This window comes from Diospyros lotus, chromosome 4 (genome assembly GCF_014633365.1).
Source record: "Diospyros lotus cultivar Yz01 chromosome 4, ASM1463336v1, whole genome shotgun sequence".
In the NCBI taxonomy this organism is placed as follows: Eukaryota; Viridiplantae; Streptophyta; class Magnoliopsida; order Ericales; family Ebenaceae; genus Diospyros; species Diospyros lotus.
The window spans coordinates 9,406,503-9,425,215 of NC_068341.1; the positions used below are offsets into that span (position 1 = coordinate 9,406,503).

General features: G+C 36.4%; 2 protein-coding genes across 2 annotated transcripts; one reads left to right on the top strand and one right to left on the bottom strand.

Moving 5' to 3' along the window:
* The first annotated feature begins 5,364 nt into the window (after positions 1-5,364).
* Positions 5,365-13,296, top strand: LOC127800273 (monosaccharide-sensing protein 2-like). Its single transcript, XM_052334789.1, has 6 exons — positions 5,365-5,773; positions 6,094-6,199; positions 6,461-7,021; positions 10,074-11,017; positions 11,731-11,918; positions 12,696-13,296. Exons 2-6 carry the CDS (start codon positions 6,121-6,123, stop codon positions 13,138-13,140), a joined length of 2,217 nt encoding a protein of 738 aa, XP_052190749.1. The 5' UTR covers positions 5,365-5,773; positions 6,094-6,120; the 3' UTR covers positions 13,141-13,296.
* A 710-nt stretch (positions 13,297-14,006) lies between these two features.
* On the bottom strand, positions 14,007-18,623 carry LOC127798692 (uncharacterized). The gene is made up of 5 exons (XM_052332237.1): positions 18,427-18,623; positions 17,117-17,249; positions 16,874-16,970; positions 16,564-16,650; positions 14,007-14,352 (listed from the first exon to the last, which is right to left on the bottom strand). Exons 1-5 carry the CDS (start codon positions 18,479-18,481, stop codon positions 14,218-14,220), a joined length of 507 nt encoding a protein of 168 aa, XP_052188197.1. The 5' UTR covers positions 18,482-18,623; the 3' UTR covers positions 14,007-14,217.
* Between the last annotated feature and the right edge of the window lie 90 nt (positions 18,624-18,713).

Consider the following 18,713-nt stretch of genomic DNA (forward strand, 5'->3'; position numbering starts at 1 on the left):
GTTATCCTAAGGAGTAAGGGGATCTAAGCCTAAAGCCTTTATATGTTCGGAACCAAGCCCTCATTGTGATGTTGATTTGAAGATTGCTCTTAGGTGACTATGAATCGTTATGGGTTAAATAGGTCAACACTTATCAAATCAAGGAGAAGTGATTTTGGTTCCTTCTAGTGCCCTATTCCTATTCTTGATGCTGAAGGAAATTGTTATTTGTTCGTCTTGTGGTGCGTGATAAGTTTGGTTGGAGGGTTAGCGATGGTAGCAGAATCTTCTTGTGGTATGATTAGTAGCACCCCCTTGAGGTACTGGTTGATTGATTTTCTTGCCAATTGCTCCAACAATTGGGCATTTCTATCTCTACTCACGTTTTTGAGATCATTGCTAATGGTGTTTGGGTTTGGCAAGAGTTAGCTTCTTTGCCTTCTTTGGATTTAATTCAACACTAAATGCCCAATCCGGCATCAAGAGGAGCTAAGGTGACTTCTAGTCTCAAATGGGACCTTTTTTGTTTGTTCTACCTTGTAGGGTCTCCTGGTGCAACGCCTTTGTGTCCCTTAGCATCGTCTGGTATGGCATAATTATGGTACGTCTTCTCATTCCTTTATTTTTCTAATTAACGATTAGGGAGTGTTTTTACCTTTTCTAAATAGTTTTTTTTTTTTTTTTGTAAGGTGAATGCGGAACACATAGTCATTTGTTCTTTGGCTGTCCCTATTCTAAGCGAGTGTTGTCCCTTGTGAGAAATAAAAGACACTCAAAAGGGGGGTAAATTAGTTTTTCAAAAACTTTTCTTAATTTTAAGGATTTTTTAGATAAAACAATTTAGACTTTTCGACCTATAAAGACTAATGCTTTAAATACAATCTTAACAAAAAATGATTTGTAATAAGTGTAAAATAAATTCAATACAAAAAGATTGATTCTTTTAAAGTTTTAGAAAGTGGTTGTGCTGAATTTTAAAATTGATATCAAAGATGCTCAAAAATAACACTTTCTAAAAGTAGAGTGAAGTGCTAAAATGAAAGAAAATAAATAAAACAACACACAACAATAACATATTTCATAGAAATACAATTACTCAAATAACTTATTCATTCATACTATCAAATACATACTCTTGAAACACACATACGTCAACTAACTTACTTACTAGAGTAAAACAAAACATATAGAATATTGCAAGTATGTTGAGCACAACTTATGTTACTCAAAATACAACATATATCACAAAGATGCCCTAGCTTGAGCATCATGATTGTAACATCTCACATCGAGAGATAGGAAGGACCAGAACAACTTACCTTGATAGGCCTACGAGAACTTCGCAGGGGGTCATTAATCCTTAAGCTACCATAGCTCAAGCAATCTTAATCCCAGAGTTCTTTGTCTACATTCAACCCAAAAGGTATCCAACTAATGTTGTTTCATTTCTTACTTATCCTTGATATATACTACCATTCTTTGGGCTCTTGGGGTATTACTTTCTTCCCCTCTTGAGCACATGACATTCTCGTTATGCGACCTTACAATCGGTCTTAGATCTCCCCCTGTTGCATGGCCGATGTAGGATTTGCCTAAGGTGCCTACATGCACCCCCTTAGGGACTCAGCGTCCTCGCTGAAGTTTGCCCCACCACCGTGCTTAGAGGCTCGGGGGTTGGCTCTGATACCACCTATAACATCCCGCATCGAGCAATAGGAAATACTAGAACAACTTACCTTGATAGGCCTACGCGAACTTCCCAGGAGGTCACCCATCCTTGAGCTACCCTAGCTCAAACATGCTTAACCCCAGAGTTCTTTGCCTACATTCAGCCCAAAAGGTATCCAGTTAGTGTTATTTTCTTCCTTACTTATTCTCGATATATACTACCAATCTCTAGGCTCTTAGAGTATTACAATGATCTCTCAAAATAAGAGCACACATAAGTTAAGTAAATTATATCTATGATATATATTTCATCTTGAAAAGTTATTCAATAGATCATTCTTAGATTTCAGAAGTTGAGAACTTTGAAATATGGGCTCTATAAACTAGAACCTAGGATCACTTGCCTAAGCAAGCATGCACACACGCACAAACACGCACATTTACTTAAGACCATAGATGCTTGATCAATTAAAACACATTGCTACTAGATTTGAGAAATTCTCACATATTTTGAATACTTTAGATATTTTCCAACCTTAAGTTTACTCTAAGCATCATGAGATTCATATGACACTCATGAATTATGGATACTTAAAATATCCTTTGAGATCCTAATGCAACTTATTAACATATTAAGAATATTGATAAACAAAACAAGTTTGATCACAAATAAGCATATTAAGGTTTTTAACACAACCTTAACAAGAAGGATAAAATAATTTAATTCTACAAATCAAAATTTAACCATCACTTGATTATATGATCATTTACTCAAAAATCTTAATGTTTAACACTTAAACATCATATATGAAATATAGAACATATTACTCTTAAACATTAAGTAATGCTATCACATAAAACACTTAGCATATCATAAACTTCACAAATCACTCATGCATTATCTTTAAAATGACCCTAAAGAGAGGCATATTAAAAATATATCAATAAAGCATGTGGCTAAAACAATTTTAACTCGTAGAACATTAATAGATAAATCATACTAAAAAGTAAATCTATCAAGACAACCTCAACATATATTCTATTAAGACAGATTTGATATATCTCTAAACAAAATGCTAAAGAGGGATAAAATAAATTCCTCGTATATTAAAACAATAAAAACAAGCTTAAGAAAAAATATAAAGGCATTAAAGTTTTGGCATAATACAATCATCATCAAAATATTCAGAACATGGAACTCAACATCTTCTTTTATCATTCAAAAAAAATTTGGATCGCCTTGGCAAAGATGGGTGATAGAAGTGTTATGGGCTGCGTCTAGATGGAAAGGCAAGAGCCCGTGGCAGTGATGATATATTTCATATGGTGCAAGCAAAACAATAAATGTTTCTGGGAGACAGAGCGATCGGTGGCTCAGTTGTCGTATGAGGTACAGTATGCCATTTGGGTATAGTTGGTCACCATTCCTTTGCCCCTTTCTCTCTAGAGTCGCACTCTGTGCCACTTTTGATGACTCTTGGTCAACCAGTTTGCCTTACTATGTTGAGTCGATCACTTAGTAAATTGAAGCTAATAGTTTGCTCCTATATTAGTCTTCACAGTAAAACAATGGTTGACTTTAGAGTATGATTATGCACCCTTAGTTTTCGTTCAAGGAGTAGTTGGGGATTGACAGTTTGCTCCTGCTTCAACACCTCTTGCAAGCTTTCTAATCTAATTTTGAGGGAGGTCTTATGAATTGACGATTTTGGGGCTTTGCGATACTTTTGAAGGCTTCTGATCAACCAATCTACCTTACTTTGCTAACGCATGTCTTATTTACACACACAAAAAAAATCTTTATTTTATTTATATTTAATTTTATTTAAATTGTTGAATTATATTTAGCTAATTCTTAATTCCATTATTAATTCCAAAATTATATACATTGTAGAATATAAAAATCTGTATATATATTTTTTATTTTTTTAATAGTTTTTTCTTTACTTTAACAATGTTACTATATTAATGGTATTTTAGAAAGTAAGAGTAAATAAAATTTCAATCTTAGACCTATTTCAAATATAAATATTTGAAATTCAATTAATTTTTATGTTTTAATTTGTGTTATTCTATACATAAGAATTCATTGCAAATGAGTTCTAAATTTTTAAAGTTGATTATTTCCAAATGTAGACTTAAAATGTTATTCCAATATCATGAAAATGAATGTAAAATAATTTTAAAAATTTATTAAAAATTAATGGATATGATATGAGTTATAAGAATTTTATATGTTATAAAGGCAAAATAAAATTGAATGAGGAGTTAAATTAATATATCACCCATTCATAAAGGAATAATAGCTTCTTGTTGTTGACTTAAATTCAAAAATAATTAAATTAATTTCTAAATAAAAATGAGTGATAAATTGGGTAATGAATCACAAAAATTGAGTTTCCAATATTTCTTTTTTTCTTTTTAGGGAGTTGTCTAAATCTAAACTTCAGGTTTTATACCTGATTAGGAATTCAATTGGGTAGTAGAATTTGGGTCCTCGGTATTTGGGCGGAGCTTAAATTGGATTATCCAGTTTGGGTAAAACAGGGCTCTTCTGTTCATTCAATTCGGCTTGGTGCAAAATGGGCTCATGGTCCAACTTAGAAACCCAATACCACAACTGTTCTAAAGCAAGGCATTTTTGGGTGTCAGTTCAATTGGTATCAAACAATGCCTACTCGTTTGAGAAATTGGGCCTCCACTCAAATGGGTCTTGCAATTGGGTTTGGTTCTTGAAACCAGACGCCACAGCAACGGCAACGAACACCACTGCACTAAAGGGTCGGACTCAGATATCACCCGATAGCTCACACCCAACCCCAAGATGAGCAATGTTTATGAACAAAGCTTACATTTAACTACAGCCCATACAAATTAACAAAATGCTCATAATTTCAAGGGTACCATTACCAACTGGAACGCCTCAAACGGATGGATGGAACTAGGCACAGGCAGGCAGACAGATGTTGCGTATTAGAATTTGCATATGCATGGTGCATGTGAAAGGGAAGGCCGTAGCAGTCAGTAAGCATATGCGTCCGGCGTGAATGTGGGTGATTGAAGCTTGTGGCCTCCCATCCCTGCATTTGTTTGGCAGCTGTTGAAGTTGAAGGGTAGCTCTGCCCTTTGCCCCCAATTCTCCTCTTGCTATTATTGCTTCCTTCGATCTTAATTGATAGGCCATTATTGCCGTTTTATCATGTACAAGAAGCACTCTAAACTATTAATTTGAATTAAATATATTATTTGAATAAAAAAAAGTTTTCTTTTTCTTGTAACTTATTGCATTCACTCAGAGTCCGTTTAGAATTTGGTTGTTAAAATTTTCTAACAAATTTCAACCCCCCCAAATATATGTATTTGTGTTGTGTTGGATTGGAATGAAATATTTTAGGAATGGGTTTCTGTTTTTATCCCCACAATCGCATCCCTAATCTTATTCTTAGTTTTGTTTTTATTATTGTTTACCTAAGAATTTGAATTTTATAATTCAGAAAGATGGCCGCAGCTTATGACCAATTATTATGACACTCAGTCAGTGGGTTCTACTTACTCTTTCTTTATGTATTATTATTCATTGAATTACCATTTTAATATTTTCATTTTTTTTTTCTACCCATCCCAAATAACCATTTTATTATTTTTTTTTTTTTCACATAATGCAATAAGATGGAACGTGAAGGTGGGGAAACGGAGAGGATGGATCTGGATGTCATTGGGCAATGGGCATTTGGGCATTGGTTTGAATGTCAGGATTTGATTGGTTGGGTCGTCCTCTTTGTCAATTCGATCCCCAATTCCTGATTTTTATTTTTATTTTCATTTTCTGTCTCGCGTTTCTACTTGGAAGATGATGATTGAAAAGAGTTTCAGTCTCAGTGAAAAGTGGAGTGACGACCTGAGAGTTGTGACGGGTGTTGGAAGGGTTGCTGGCTCACGCTTCTTTTTCAAGCCTTTTGTATTGGGTCCGTACACTCGAGATTCTATAAAGCCAGCTTTGCCTCGCTTGATCTCTCTCCCTCTCTCTCTCTCTCTCTCTCAAGCACACACATTTCGGATACTAGAGGCGGGTTGTTGGTTTCTTTTGGGTTGCCCCTTTTAAACAGAACCTTACTGGTTCCAAAAGGTATCAACCGTTCCTTTTTAAGATCTGTGAATCTTCTTCTTACCTTTTGCCGTTGACAGCAAATTCCAGTTTGTTTTTCCCTGTCTGTCTCGGTGGTAATTACTAACTTGTGAGTGTGAGTGTGCTGATGATTGTAACGAATTTTTTACTACTTTTCTGGCTTTCCTCTACTGTGGCCGAGGATTCTTTCACACCCTACAATTCAATGATGCAAAACCCAGAGAAGAATTTCGCTTTTCAACTGATTTTGGGTTGCTTGTAAACAGTATCAGATCTGTATTAGACTTGGGAGCGGTTGATTTCGGTTTTCTTTCTTACAGATTTGGGATTTGAGTTCGTCGGGAAGGATGAACGTGGCTGCGCTAGTGGCTATTGCTGCCACAGTTGGTAACTTCTTGCAAGGATGGGACAATGCAACTATTGCAGGTGCTTTCCCCTTCTGATTGTCAATTTTGCAACTTTGGGTCAGTGTAGATTTGTATTCGTCTTAGTGGATTGTAATTGGATTTGCCTGTTCTCGATTTCCCCAATTCGTAGTTTGTAATCCTCCATGCTCTTTTCTTTATCTCGTGCTTATCTTTCCCTCCCTGGAAGACACAGAGAAGGAAAGCTGCTTCACTTTTGTTACCGAGCACCATAGATCCATTTTCTAGAATATTAATGACTATTATTTTTGTTACGTTTCAGGAGCTATAGTGTATGTAAAAAAGGAGCTCAGCTTGGAGAGTACTGTAGAAGGCATTGTTGTAGCCATGTCACTGATTGGAGCCACGCTTATCACAACTTGCTCTGGACCCATATCGGATTGGCTGGGCCGGCGCCCTATGCTAATAATGTCCTCAATTTTCTACTTTATTAGTGGTTTGGTAATGTTGTGGTCTCCCAATGTTTATGTTCTGCTTATAGCAAGGCTAATAGATGGGTTTGGAATTGGTTTAGCTGTTACTCTCATCCCGCTCTACATATCTGAGACCGCCCCATCAGATATAAGGGGATCGTTGAACACTCTTCCACAGTTTGCAGGTTCTGGTGGAATGTTTTTGGCCTATTGCATGGTTTTTGGAATGTCATTGATGGAATCCACTAGCTGGAGATTGATGCTCGGAGTTCTCTCCCTTCCATCTCTTATTTATTTTGCATTAGCAGTATTCTATTTACCTGAATCTCCACGGTGGCTTGTGAGTAAAGGGAGGATGCTTGAGGCAAAACAAGTTTTGCAGAGGTTACGTGGCAGGGACGATGTTTCAGGTGCATTTTATGACATCTTGTTTTGCAAATTACTGAATCTAATGTGTTCAGCCAGGTTATTTATCTTCCCCTGATTTGGTGGATGTATTTGTTTATCTTACTGATGTTAATTAAGTGGTAGATAATCGCTATCAAATGTGCATGTTGCAAAGTAGTACTTGACTCTTTCTTCCATCAGATTTCCTGCCCTTCCAGAATAAGTTATTTGGACTATCTTCAGCTAGAAGCACTAAAATCCAGAATGACGTGATTAATCATGACCTGCAAGTTTTGCTGTGACATAATTTGATGTTAAAAGGAATTACAAATTTCGGAAACAAGGAGCAACACTAAGTAATCAATGGGAATGAAGTAAGGAGAAACTATACTATTAACGTGATAAATCAAATGTCAATTGTCAAGTACTCATTTCTTAGAATCTACAGTTACACTAAGGGTGTCTGGCAGAACTTTGTTGTATTTCCATGTTTTTTTGGGTCTCGTCACATTCATAATTCATACCAAATAGTTGAGGTTAGGAATAAGAAAGACCTAACTACATCTTTCAAACAAGTTTGCAACCTGATCACATTAAACTAACAACAGTGGCAAATAATATAGTGACAATATTTAAAAAACAAAATAAACAAGAAATGAATGTGAAGTAGGGAAGTAAAATGAAAGAGAAAATAGAAAAACCGAGGATTCAACCGAGATTGAGGAGAAGATGGTTTTGGCTTGAATTGGGTGGGTTTGAAGGTCAAGATAAGTAGTCTGTATCATCAAATTTTCCTTATTTATTCTACTTGTTAGTTCTTTCCTAAATTTCCATTTGATTCCTATAACTTGGGAAATGTATCAATTGCTTGTATTTATTTAGTACCAGTCATGCTTGGAATGTAAATCATTCTGGTTCATTGAATATAGACTTCCATTCGACTTAAAAGTATTATAACAGAAATTTGTGTTTGACAATCAGATGCCATTAATATTTAATCATGTAAAAATACATCTGTAGGAAGATGATTACAAAGTTTTATATCTGTCTTTGCAAAACTCCACTCTTGCTATAATTCAGTTCCTTTTGTATTAAATATTTTTTTCTCTAGGCTTTAAGAGAATAAATACAAAAAAAAAACTTGGGGATAACTTTAAATTGCTTAAGGCACAGTTTTTGAGTGAAAGCACACCATGATTGTGAACAAGCATTCCATTTTTGCAAATGGCTAGGTGTTAATGGTTTCTGGTAATACTATATCCAATTACCATGCATCAAAAGTTATCAACAACTGTAATTCTATTTTTGTTATCACAAAAACTCTTGTGATTTTTTTTTTTTTTTTCCTTTTTACAATTGATGTTTGAGATGAACAACGAGATTATTAATCTGATCTCCATGGATCTTCCTCAGGCATATCCTTAATTTTTTCGTGCTGCAGTTATGAGCTTGCAATCTGATCATGTATCTTTTGATGATTTGCTATCAATTTACTCTAGTCAATTCATGTTATTTCAAAAATTTCTTGTGGTATTTATGGTTTATTTTTAGAAATAAAGATTATAATAAATCATCACTGGCTCTGTGATGCAAATACAATGATGATTATTTATAATAATCTTCATTGATAAGAATAAAACACAAGTACAACAAGAAATTTTTTTAATAAGGAACAAAAATAGTGTGTCCGCTTTGGATTTGCTAGATTTGTCTTTACCATCATAAGTTGTATGTGCCAACACTGGATGTTTTGTTCTTCCTAACTTTCATGGCTCATTTTTTAATTACATAATTAAATGATTTGTTTCGAAAGATTGGTTAATTGGTATAGGACTGGAACCTGGAGTGCATAGAACTTCTGAATGTTTGTTTCATGCTAAGATATAAAGTGACATATTTCATGCATCTGGAAAATACTGAGAAAGCTTTTGCCTTTCAACCTCCATGTTTAGTTATTTGTTTTTCAATTTATCATGAAAAATTGAAAGGTAAAGATGATTTATGGAAATAACTTCGAAATATCCAAAACAGACTTCTAATTGTTTGTGAGAAATGTTCTAGAAAAACTATATGTAGTAAGGTGCCATGTACATACGATGCTTGTGGTTGTTTTTGATTTATTACAATTGAGTATGAAACATGTAAATATATAATAATGGTTATTTAGAACAAAAATTTTTGGCACAGGTAGAGTTTTTTGGCTCCTAAATTAGGAGCATGTTGTTAAATGTCTTTTGTTTAATATGTTATGATAATAGAATTAAATTAATAAGATTGATGGTACTTTTGGAATTCAAAATTTGATGGGACCTTATGTATCAAGTTGAGATCTTGACTTTTAGTAGTAGTGTAGAATATAAGAACTTGTATATTAATGTGCTATGAAGCATGCATTGGAAAAGGAAAGTGTTTTGTTGAATGATTTCATTTATGACCCAAGTTTTTCACCATAGAGTTCCTAAATGTCAGGCAATAAATTTTATTATGGTATTCTCTATGTGATAAATATCTTCATATTGCTATTTAAAGGAATATCTTCATTTATTTGCTGATATAGTTATGGAAGTTACTAGATTCTCATTGTCAGGTCTTCTAATACCCATCACTAATTATGGTGTTAATTGGCCTTGTGTTGCAACAGCTGAGACTAAGGTTATGATGCTCCATTAGAAGATTAGCATGTTTCATGCTGGTTAAGATCCTAGTTATGTGAATCTAAGATATTCCGTTTGACCTTTTACAACTGTTTACTTCTCTAACTGATTTCTAGGATTGATTAAAATAGACAATCTCCTGACTGCAAAGAATTTGAATGTATTGAAAACCTAGATATACTTTGAACTATGTGTTTTTATCAATCTGAAAGTCCTCTTGCCAGGTTTATATTCTGTATTTTTGTTACATATACTGTTACTGTTAGTGATGGATTATAGTTTTTTAGTATGTTTAAGATTGATAGCCTCCTGTCCTCAAGATGTGTTGGAATTTCCTTGTTCTTGCTGCCTTTCTTTGCTTCTTGACAACATACCTGCATATAATGTTCATATATGAATGTTCATTCTTCTTGATCCGCAGGAGAGATGGCTTTACTGGTTGAAGGTCTGGCTGTTGGTGGTGAACCATCTATAGAAGAGTATATTATAGGCCCGCCTGGTGAATCTGCTGATGATCATGAACCAGTTGCTGAGAAAAATCAAATTAAGTTGTATGGACCTGAACAGGGCCTCTCTTGGGTTGCCAGACCTGTTACTGGTCAGAGTAGTCTGGCACTTATTTCCCGTCATGGAAGCATGGTAAACCAGGGCTCTCTTATAGATCCGCTTGTGACTCTTTTTGGCAGTGTCCATGAAAAGCTACCCGAGACAGGAAGCATGCGAAGCGCGCTATTTCCTAATTTTGGCAGCATGTTCAGCACAGCAGGGGGTGAGGTTAAAAATGAACAGTGGGATGAAGAGAGCCTGCAGAGGGAAGGTGAGGGTTACGCATCAGATGCTGGTGGAGCAGACTCTGATGACAATTTACAGAGTCCATTGATCTCACGGCAAACAACAAGCCTGGAAAAGGATATGGTCCCTCATTCCCATGGCAGTGCCCTTAGCATGAGACGTGGTAGCAGTATCATGCAAGGAACTGCCGGAGAAGCAGTTGGTGCCACGGGCATAGGCGGTGGCTGGCAATTGGCATGGAAATGGTCTGAAAAGGAAGGAGAAGATGGAAAGAAGGAAGGAGGGTTTAAGAGGATATATTTGCATCAGGAGGGAGTTCCTGGGTCCAGGCGAGGGTCTGTAGTCTCACTTCCTGGTGGCGATGTTCCTGAGGAAGGTGAGTTTATCCAGGCTGCTGCTTTGGTAAGCCAGCCTGCTCTTTATTCAAAGCAACTTTTGGATCAGCATCCAATTGGACCAGCAATGGTTCACCCATCTGAAACTGCTTCAAAAGGGCCAATTTGGGCGGCCCTTCTTGAACCAGGAATCAAGCATGCATTAATTGTTGGGATTAGTATTCAACTACTTCAGCAGGTAGGATTACTTCTCTTGATGCAGGCTTATGTGCCCTAAACTTTGATCCCAATTTTGCATGGAATGTTAAATACAAAAGAGATTGGGCCCATAAATTTCTGAAAGTCCTATCTGCACTGGTGATGAATCTCATTTATTTACTGAGAACTTTTTACCTTACTCTTTTACATTTTATCCACTTCTTCATGTACGCTGGCTTCCTACTAACTTTTTGGGTTGAAAATCCCCCCCCCCCCCCCCCCCCACCCCCACGCAGGTGCCGTGGGGGTAGTAAACTGTACCCAACGGTTTCTCACAAGAACACAGTGGGTCATGTTTAAGCACCATAGGGTCTATTTTCATCAATGTTCATCTATTGTTTATAGAGTTGCCTTGATTTTTTTTTTTTATTATGACTTCTTCCTTCAATTCCTGTTTGCTCGATGGATTTCTCCCATGAACCAATTGACGTTATATTTATGGTCTGTAGTAGCTAGTTAGTGCCTTGCAACTGGCATTGAGTTTGGCGTTCCAATTTTCTTTTACATCTAATTTCCATTACCCTTCATAAATGTGTTTAAGATAGAAACATTTTATTCAATTAATGGAGGATTCCTGAGAACAAGCCCTACAGAATTTTCCATTCCTGCCACTCGTTTGACATTTACTGCTTCAAGTTGTCCTCAGTTGTGCACTGCCTTTAATCTTACTTGTTCTTGTTAATGTCTGTGCAGTTTGCTGGCATTAATGGGGTTTTGTACTACACCCCTCAGATTCTCGAAGAGGCAGGAGTTGAAGTTCTTCTCGAGAGTCTGGGTCTTGGTTCGGAGTCTGCATCATTCCTCATTAGTGCACTTACAACCTTCTTGATGCTTCCATGTATAGGTGTTGCAATGAAGCTCATGGATGTCTCTGGTAGAAGGTAACTTGTTTTTCCTTTTTTCTTTCTGCTCACTCTTCCATTTTGATTTCTAAACTTTGGCCAATCACGGCTTGGATTTTTCTGTCGGGCATCTGTTATTTGGAGATTGCCTAATGACCGAATTTGTGGCCTTTCCTTTTCCACTGGGTCACATACTTGTATGTGACACAGTGTATACTTTAGCAATCATCCTTGTTCCTACTTTAAGAGAGATGAAGCACCATATTGATGGTCATGTACCTTTTATACCTATGGTGCCGGAAGCAATGAAGCGAACTTAGGGTTTTATTCTTTTTATGCTATATTCTTACTAGCTATCTCCAAATAAAGCATATGATTTACAGGCCACACATCTCGAATTGGCTGTTAAGAGTTTTTTGGATGTTTAATCTTCTCTATGCAAATTCAAGGGGGAAAATATTTCATATTTCTTGAAATATCTGTATAATAGGGATAAAAGGGGGTTTTTTGGTCCATTAATGAGATCAGATCTTGATGATGTATGGTTATACGATCTCTTAGTCATTCTAACACTAGTTCTCCACTTAGCAGAGCACAAAATGACTCGTATAGTTTTGCAATGTTTGGACTTAAGCGTAAACTTTTGATGTATTTGCGTCCCCAGTTTTCTATCTTACACAGTAGGAGACGCAGATTTAAGCTAGTTGATCAGAGGATAGGGATGGTTGGTGCTTTTGATTCCAAGTTGCAAAAACTTCTTATTACCTTAAATTTGCATTTGAGCACTCATATGTCCCATTCAATCGGCTACTGCAGGACACTGCTGCTCACTACAGTTCCTGTCTTGATAGTTACACTTATCGTCCTAGTTATCGGCAATATTTGTGACCTGGGTACAGTTATCCACGCTGTAGTCTCGACCGTCTGTGTCGTGGTCTACTTCTGCTGTTTCGTTATGGCCTACGGGCCAATCCCGAATATCCTCTGCTCGGAGATCTTCCCCACACCAGTTCGTGGCCTCTGCATCGCAATCTGCGCACTATTTTACTGGCTCGCCGACATTACCGTAACATACACACTTCCTGTGTTGCTCTCTTCAATTGGGATTGCTGGTATCTTTGGCATTTACGCTGTCGTGTGTGTCATCTCCTGGATCTTCATCTACCTCAAGGTTCCGGAAACAAAGGGAATGCCCCTTGAAGTGATTACAGAGTTCTTTGCTGTTGGTGCAGGGCAGGTTGCTGCTGCCAAGAATGAGTGAGCGAGTGGGGATTCTGTACTGTATCTATAGTACTATTCTTTGGCGCTGTCATATCCATTTTCTGTTTGACAAGAGTTTTGTGTGTTGTAATGAATTGGGAATTTCAACTCTTAATCTTTATACCATAACTAGTAAAAGTTTTCGCCATTATGTAAACCATGGATGGATTTTTAGGGTCATTCAGCTGAGACTGCTTCTGACCAGGACTAGGAGCAGGAGGAGATAGTAGGTGTCGTTCCGTTTAAGATGCCCCAATCCTGTTTGGACAAAAATTTGCACCTTTCTTCTTCATCATCATAATTATTAATAGCCATGGCATTTTTCATTTTTAATATTAATAGTTTTGTAAAATTCAGTCACATTGTTAATATAAGTAAATTTATATACAAAATTTTAGGTTAGAGTGTCCTTTTCTTTCTTATACTCTCCCACCTTTAATACAAACACATATAAAGGAGCATTTTCAATACATGAGAAAGAAAAAGGGATAATGAAAATGAGAACTTGCGAACCGTCTGCAACATAAATTTCACTAGAGGCTGTTTGGCTTAAATTTTGATCAAAACGCAGCATTTTTTGTTAAAGTATCTTCATAAACTTAAAAACCTTTTTTAAAAAAAAAATTGACAAATCATAAAAAGCCCATAAATTCTTCTAATAACTCATTTGGTAAGTTGGTTTAGACTAAATAACTACTCTCATTAAACGAAAGCTCTCTATCAAACATTTTTACAGCTTATTAGCAAATAAGCTCTTAAGCTCTAGAGTTTATAAGCTCCTATGAAGCAAAATGGAATTCAACAGAGCGTCAGTCATCATAACACAAAATTAAAAATAGGGTAACACATCGAAAACAGAGGATAAACTGATAGAAAACTGTATTTAGATATCAGCCCACATTAAAAATTGTTGCTCAAATCTGGGAACTAAGTTCCCTTGTTTCAAAACTGTCACGTTAAAAGAGCCATACTAATTCTCAAGAAAGAAAAGGGAAACAACAAATTCAAATGTAATTTCTTTATCTGACAGTTACTGGAGTGAAGACCAATGATAGCAGCTTGTATAATGGGACCCTGCTCATGTGGCAGCTTCTACTTCACCTGCAACCACTGCCACTCTATCTGAATCATCTTCCGAGGAGAGCTGAGCAGAGACATCATCTATAGCAGAGTTCAGCTGTGCTATCTTATGTTCCAGTACTTTCCGTGTTCTCTGCAAAGTGGATAATGTTAAAGAGGGTTGTAAGCGAAAATATAGACACATTAGCTTAGAGGAATTGTAAAAACAACACAGAAGCACATTCACAGGAGTTTTGAATATTAAGCAAGATTATTGATGCCTGGACATTTTAGACTAAGCGGTCACAAACTGAAATAAGGTAAGAGGCTATAACGTGGCCTCCTCTGCTTCAAAGCATCCTGAGGGCAAGCTCACATGCAGAATTTTGTGCTCCCAGGCGGGCGGGGGGTGGCGCTGGGCTATATTGCCCAGTCCAGTGAGTTTACCTAGTGCACATCCAATGACAAAAAAAAAAGTGCTATGGAAATAGTGGAAATCAAGTGCTCTGACAATCAATGAACCCTTGCCACAAGGAAAGGAAATCCAAGGAGGCCTATCCAATAATCAACTCAGAACAGATGAAGCAAACTGCAAGGTGAGCATTCATCCACCACAAAGTGGAATAAGGAGATAAAAAGTAGAAAGCCAAAAGCTATCATAAACATTAATTATTCTACCAGGAGCAAAGGAAAACCGAGGCCAAATCAACTCAGAACAGATGCAAACCAGATGAGAATTATGAACTCAACTTACAAACAGAAAAGTAACAGAAATTAAAGAAATTGGTGGCACCGCCCTGTAAAAGTGGGGATTAAAGTTCTTTTGAATAAAGCTAGTGTTCAATCACAATATCATACCTTTTCTGTGATTGATTCTGTAAAACACTGGCTCAATCAGGCCCCCAGAATACTCATTCATCCCTTAATATCATTTTTAACTAGACAATATTTTATGTTCCAGCAAAAAGGCTAAAATTAACTGCATCCCAATTGCTACTGTCAAGAAAAGACCATACTATCAAGATTCTGCACTAAATCCATACTTATTTACTTTAGTAATGGATGAACTCACTAAAGATATTCAGACAGAAGTGCCATGGTGTATGCTATTTGCAGACGACATAGTGTTAGTGGATGAAACAAAAGGAGTGAACACTAAACTTGAGTTATGGAGAAACAATTTAGAATCTAAGGGATTTAAATTAAGCAGAAAGAAAACAGAATATATGGAATGTAAATTTAGTAAGAATGCAAGAGTGGAGGATGTTATAATAAAATTAGAAAACCAAATCTCACAAAGAAAAGATCATTTTCGATATTTGGGATCAGTGATTCAAAAAGATTGAGAAATTCACGAGGATGTCACACGTAGAATTAAGGCAGGTTGGCTAAAATGGAGAAATGCCTCGGGGGTGTTATGTGATGGTAAAATCCCATTAAAACTGAAAGAAAAATTCTATAGGACAGTTATAAGATCAGTTTTGTTGTACGGCTCAGAATGTTGGGCAGTCAAATACCGACATGAGCAAAAGACGATCGTAGCGGAGATGAGGATGTTAAGATGGATATGCGGCCGTACAAGAAAAGATAAAATTAGAAATGAAGTTATTCGTAATAAGATAGGAGTAGTGCCAATAGAGGAGAAGATGAGAGAGACTAGACTAAGATGGTTTGGTCATGTAAAAAGGAGACCAAGAGACGTTTCTGTGAGGAGAGTTGATGAAATGAAACAATTAGTCAAAAAAAGAGATAGAGGCAGACCTAAGAAAACTTTGGGAGAGACATTAAAGTTTGATATGAAATGTATGGACCTCAATGAAGATATGACAAAAGACAGAAATACATGAAAATCTAAAATTCATGTAGCCGACCCCACATAGTGGGATAAAGGCTAGATATGTTGTTGTAAATTGGAGATGGAGAGAAAAATAACGTTTGAGAAGCTATTAGGGCAAAGGCAGATCATGAAGATAAAAGCATCCGAAAATATTATATTTAAGATTTCTTTCTTTAGATACATAATCTCCAAAGAATTATCCATGAGAACATAGTATTTACAAGATTATACAATGGAAAAGAAGCTTGGAATATTAATTTTTTGCTTATGAAGTGGTGACCAAGGAGTGTTTTTGCAGACAAAACACAAAAAATTTTGTGCCACATATGACAGCTAACCCCAATAGCACTATATTTTCCCTGGTTTCTATTGTTAGAAGAAGCCAACAATTCCAAGCAGAAAACAAAGAATATATTTATAAAGACAACTCCAGAAGTTGGATGATTAAGTATGGCACTTCTCTGAAGAGGAGGCACAGGACTCAAAGACTGTTTATAAACTGATCAGAGTTTAAGAACAATAGATCACCTCCAAAGCTCTTTCTTCATCATATATAAATTTGGGTAGTTTGCTCATTAGTTCCTTTTTGTCAGTTCCAGCCAGTGCCTTACTGATCTGTAAAACCAAAAATATATATATATATATATATATCAATTAAATTCTGTAACTAATCAGATTTCATATTTAAAGCAGCTAAAAATTAGAAGAAGCAATTTCTAGCCAACAATAACTGGCGCCAATTGTGCTAAGAATTATCATCTCTATAAAAGAAATTGATGCAAACAAATCTGTTAGCCTACTTGAAGTGAACAGAAAATAATAGGAAAATCAAGAGGACCTGAGGTGCATAAACACAACTGAGTGTGCCAACAACTATTCCTCCCAAAAGAAAGCCACCAACGAAAAGACCTGCCCCGCCTGGCTTTCCGCCATCACTGTAATTATACAAAATGCATCAGAACGTCAAATTTTCTATTCACGTGTTTTTTTGTACTCCACAGCAATAAAACTAGTATATGAGTCTATTGCCTTAAGTATGCATACCCTGCTGACAAAAAAGTGCTACCAACATAGATGATACCTGTATCCTGCTTGAATAGTGAATGTTCTTTTAGAGGTGCAAATTTGCTGTTTCCTTGTCTGAATACGACTGAAGGACAAGTTCTTAGGGCTCAAACTTCCGACACATTGGTTTACTGACTTCAAAGCAGAGCCTATCATACGTTATTAACCAGAAAAACTGAGTTAAGCAGGAAAAATAAGAGGTAAAGGAAAAGGCCACAGATGATTTCTTGAACAGATAACAACTCGTGGGTAACGCAAGAAGTCTTATGAATACATAGATATCAAGTAGGACAAAATTTGTAAACAACTATCGGGCTTTTCAAATTAGATAACCAACAGGAGACAGCTGTAGGAGATTGGGTTTGCAAGCGAATCAGAACTAGGGCCAGAATTTACATCATCAGCAAATAAGATGTCCTCAACCTCCCATGAAAAGTTAAACCACGCATTTGGATGATTTCAAATAACATTACCATGATAGTATAAGGCATTTTCAGGTCTCCATTTTACTACACTGAAGGGGAATAAGAATACATGAAGTTCTCTATGGCCAAACAGAGCGAGAAAAAGAAAAAAATAATAATATCTTAAGTTCTTAACAGAAGCAAAAAAATTGACCTACTAATGTCTTAAAAATGTAGTTCGGATATTTTGAGGAGGAAAAGGCAACCCCATTCTCTTGCCAGCTTTGATAAGATCCCTTACCTGAACCTACTGTGAGTGATTGCAGACTATCAGGGATCATCTGCTACCAGTCTCATGGCTCTAGTTGGATCCATATTTCATGATCCCTAGCAAACGTATATGCAAATACACAAAAGTACTAAACTATGTATTGAGAGATGAATTTGAAGTATTAGGAGCCACTGCTTACTGTTTTGAAAGGATTTCGGAATCAGATAAACAAAAAAAAAAAGGTGTTTGGTGAATGAGTTACCATAAAATAACCCAGTTTTAAAAAATTAACCAAAACAAAAATTGCCCGCTCAACCAGACAAAAGTCGTTAAAACAAAGTACATAAGCCATGAATTGATCATGAAGGCCCTTCCAGTGTCTCTAAGCCTCCGAGAGTGCCAAGAATTGCACTGACCACATTATTAGCAAGAGGAAATTTCAGGAAAGTGAGAACTAGGGCAGTCCAGAAAATGCAATCGTGCCTTGGAAAAATAAAGTGAATAGAGTAAATTTAACGTTCAAGGGGGGTGGGAAAAGTTAAATTAGAACAGATTGAATTTGAAAGATCGGAGATGAAGGACCATCATCAGCAACAGAGAAACACCTCGAGAAATGAGGATAAGGATGGAAGAGTGAGGAAGAGAAATTACCAGCAGCAGGTGAGGAATGCTTGGTGGAAACTAACGAATTAGACAGAGCATTCATGTTGGGAAGATTGAGAAACAGATCGCAAGCCCAATGGCTGAGCGTGAGCGGTTGAATTGAAGAAGGCAGAGAGAGAGAGAGAGAGAGAGAGAGAGAGAGGACAGCAACGTACGTTCGAGAAGCAATTAGGGCATAGGCAGACCGTGATGATGATTCATGTAAGTGACAAAAATATTATATTTTTCTCTTCGATGATTATATATTATATTAATGATTGGTTTTATTCAATTAA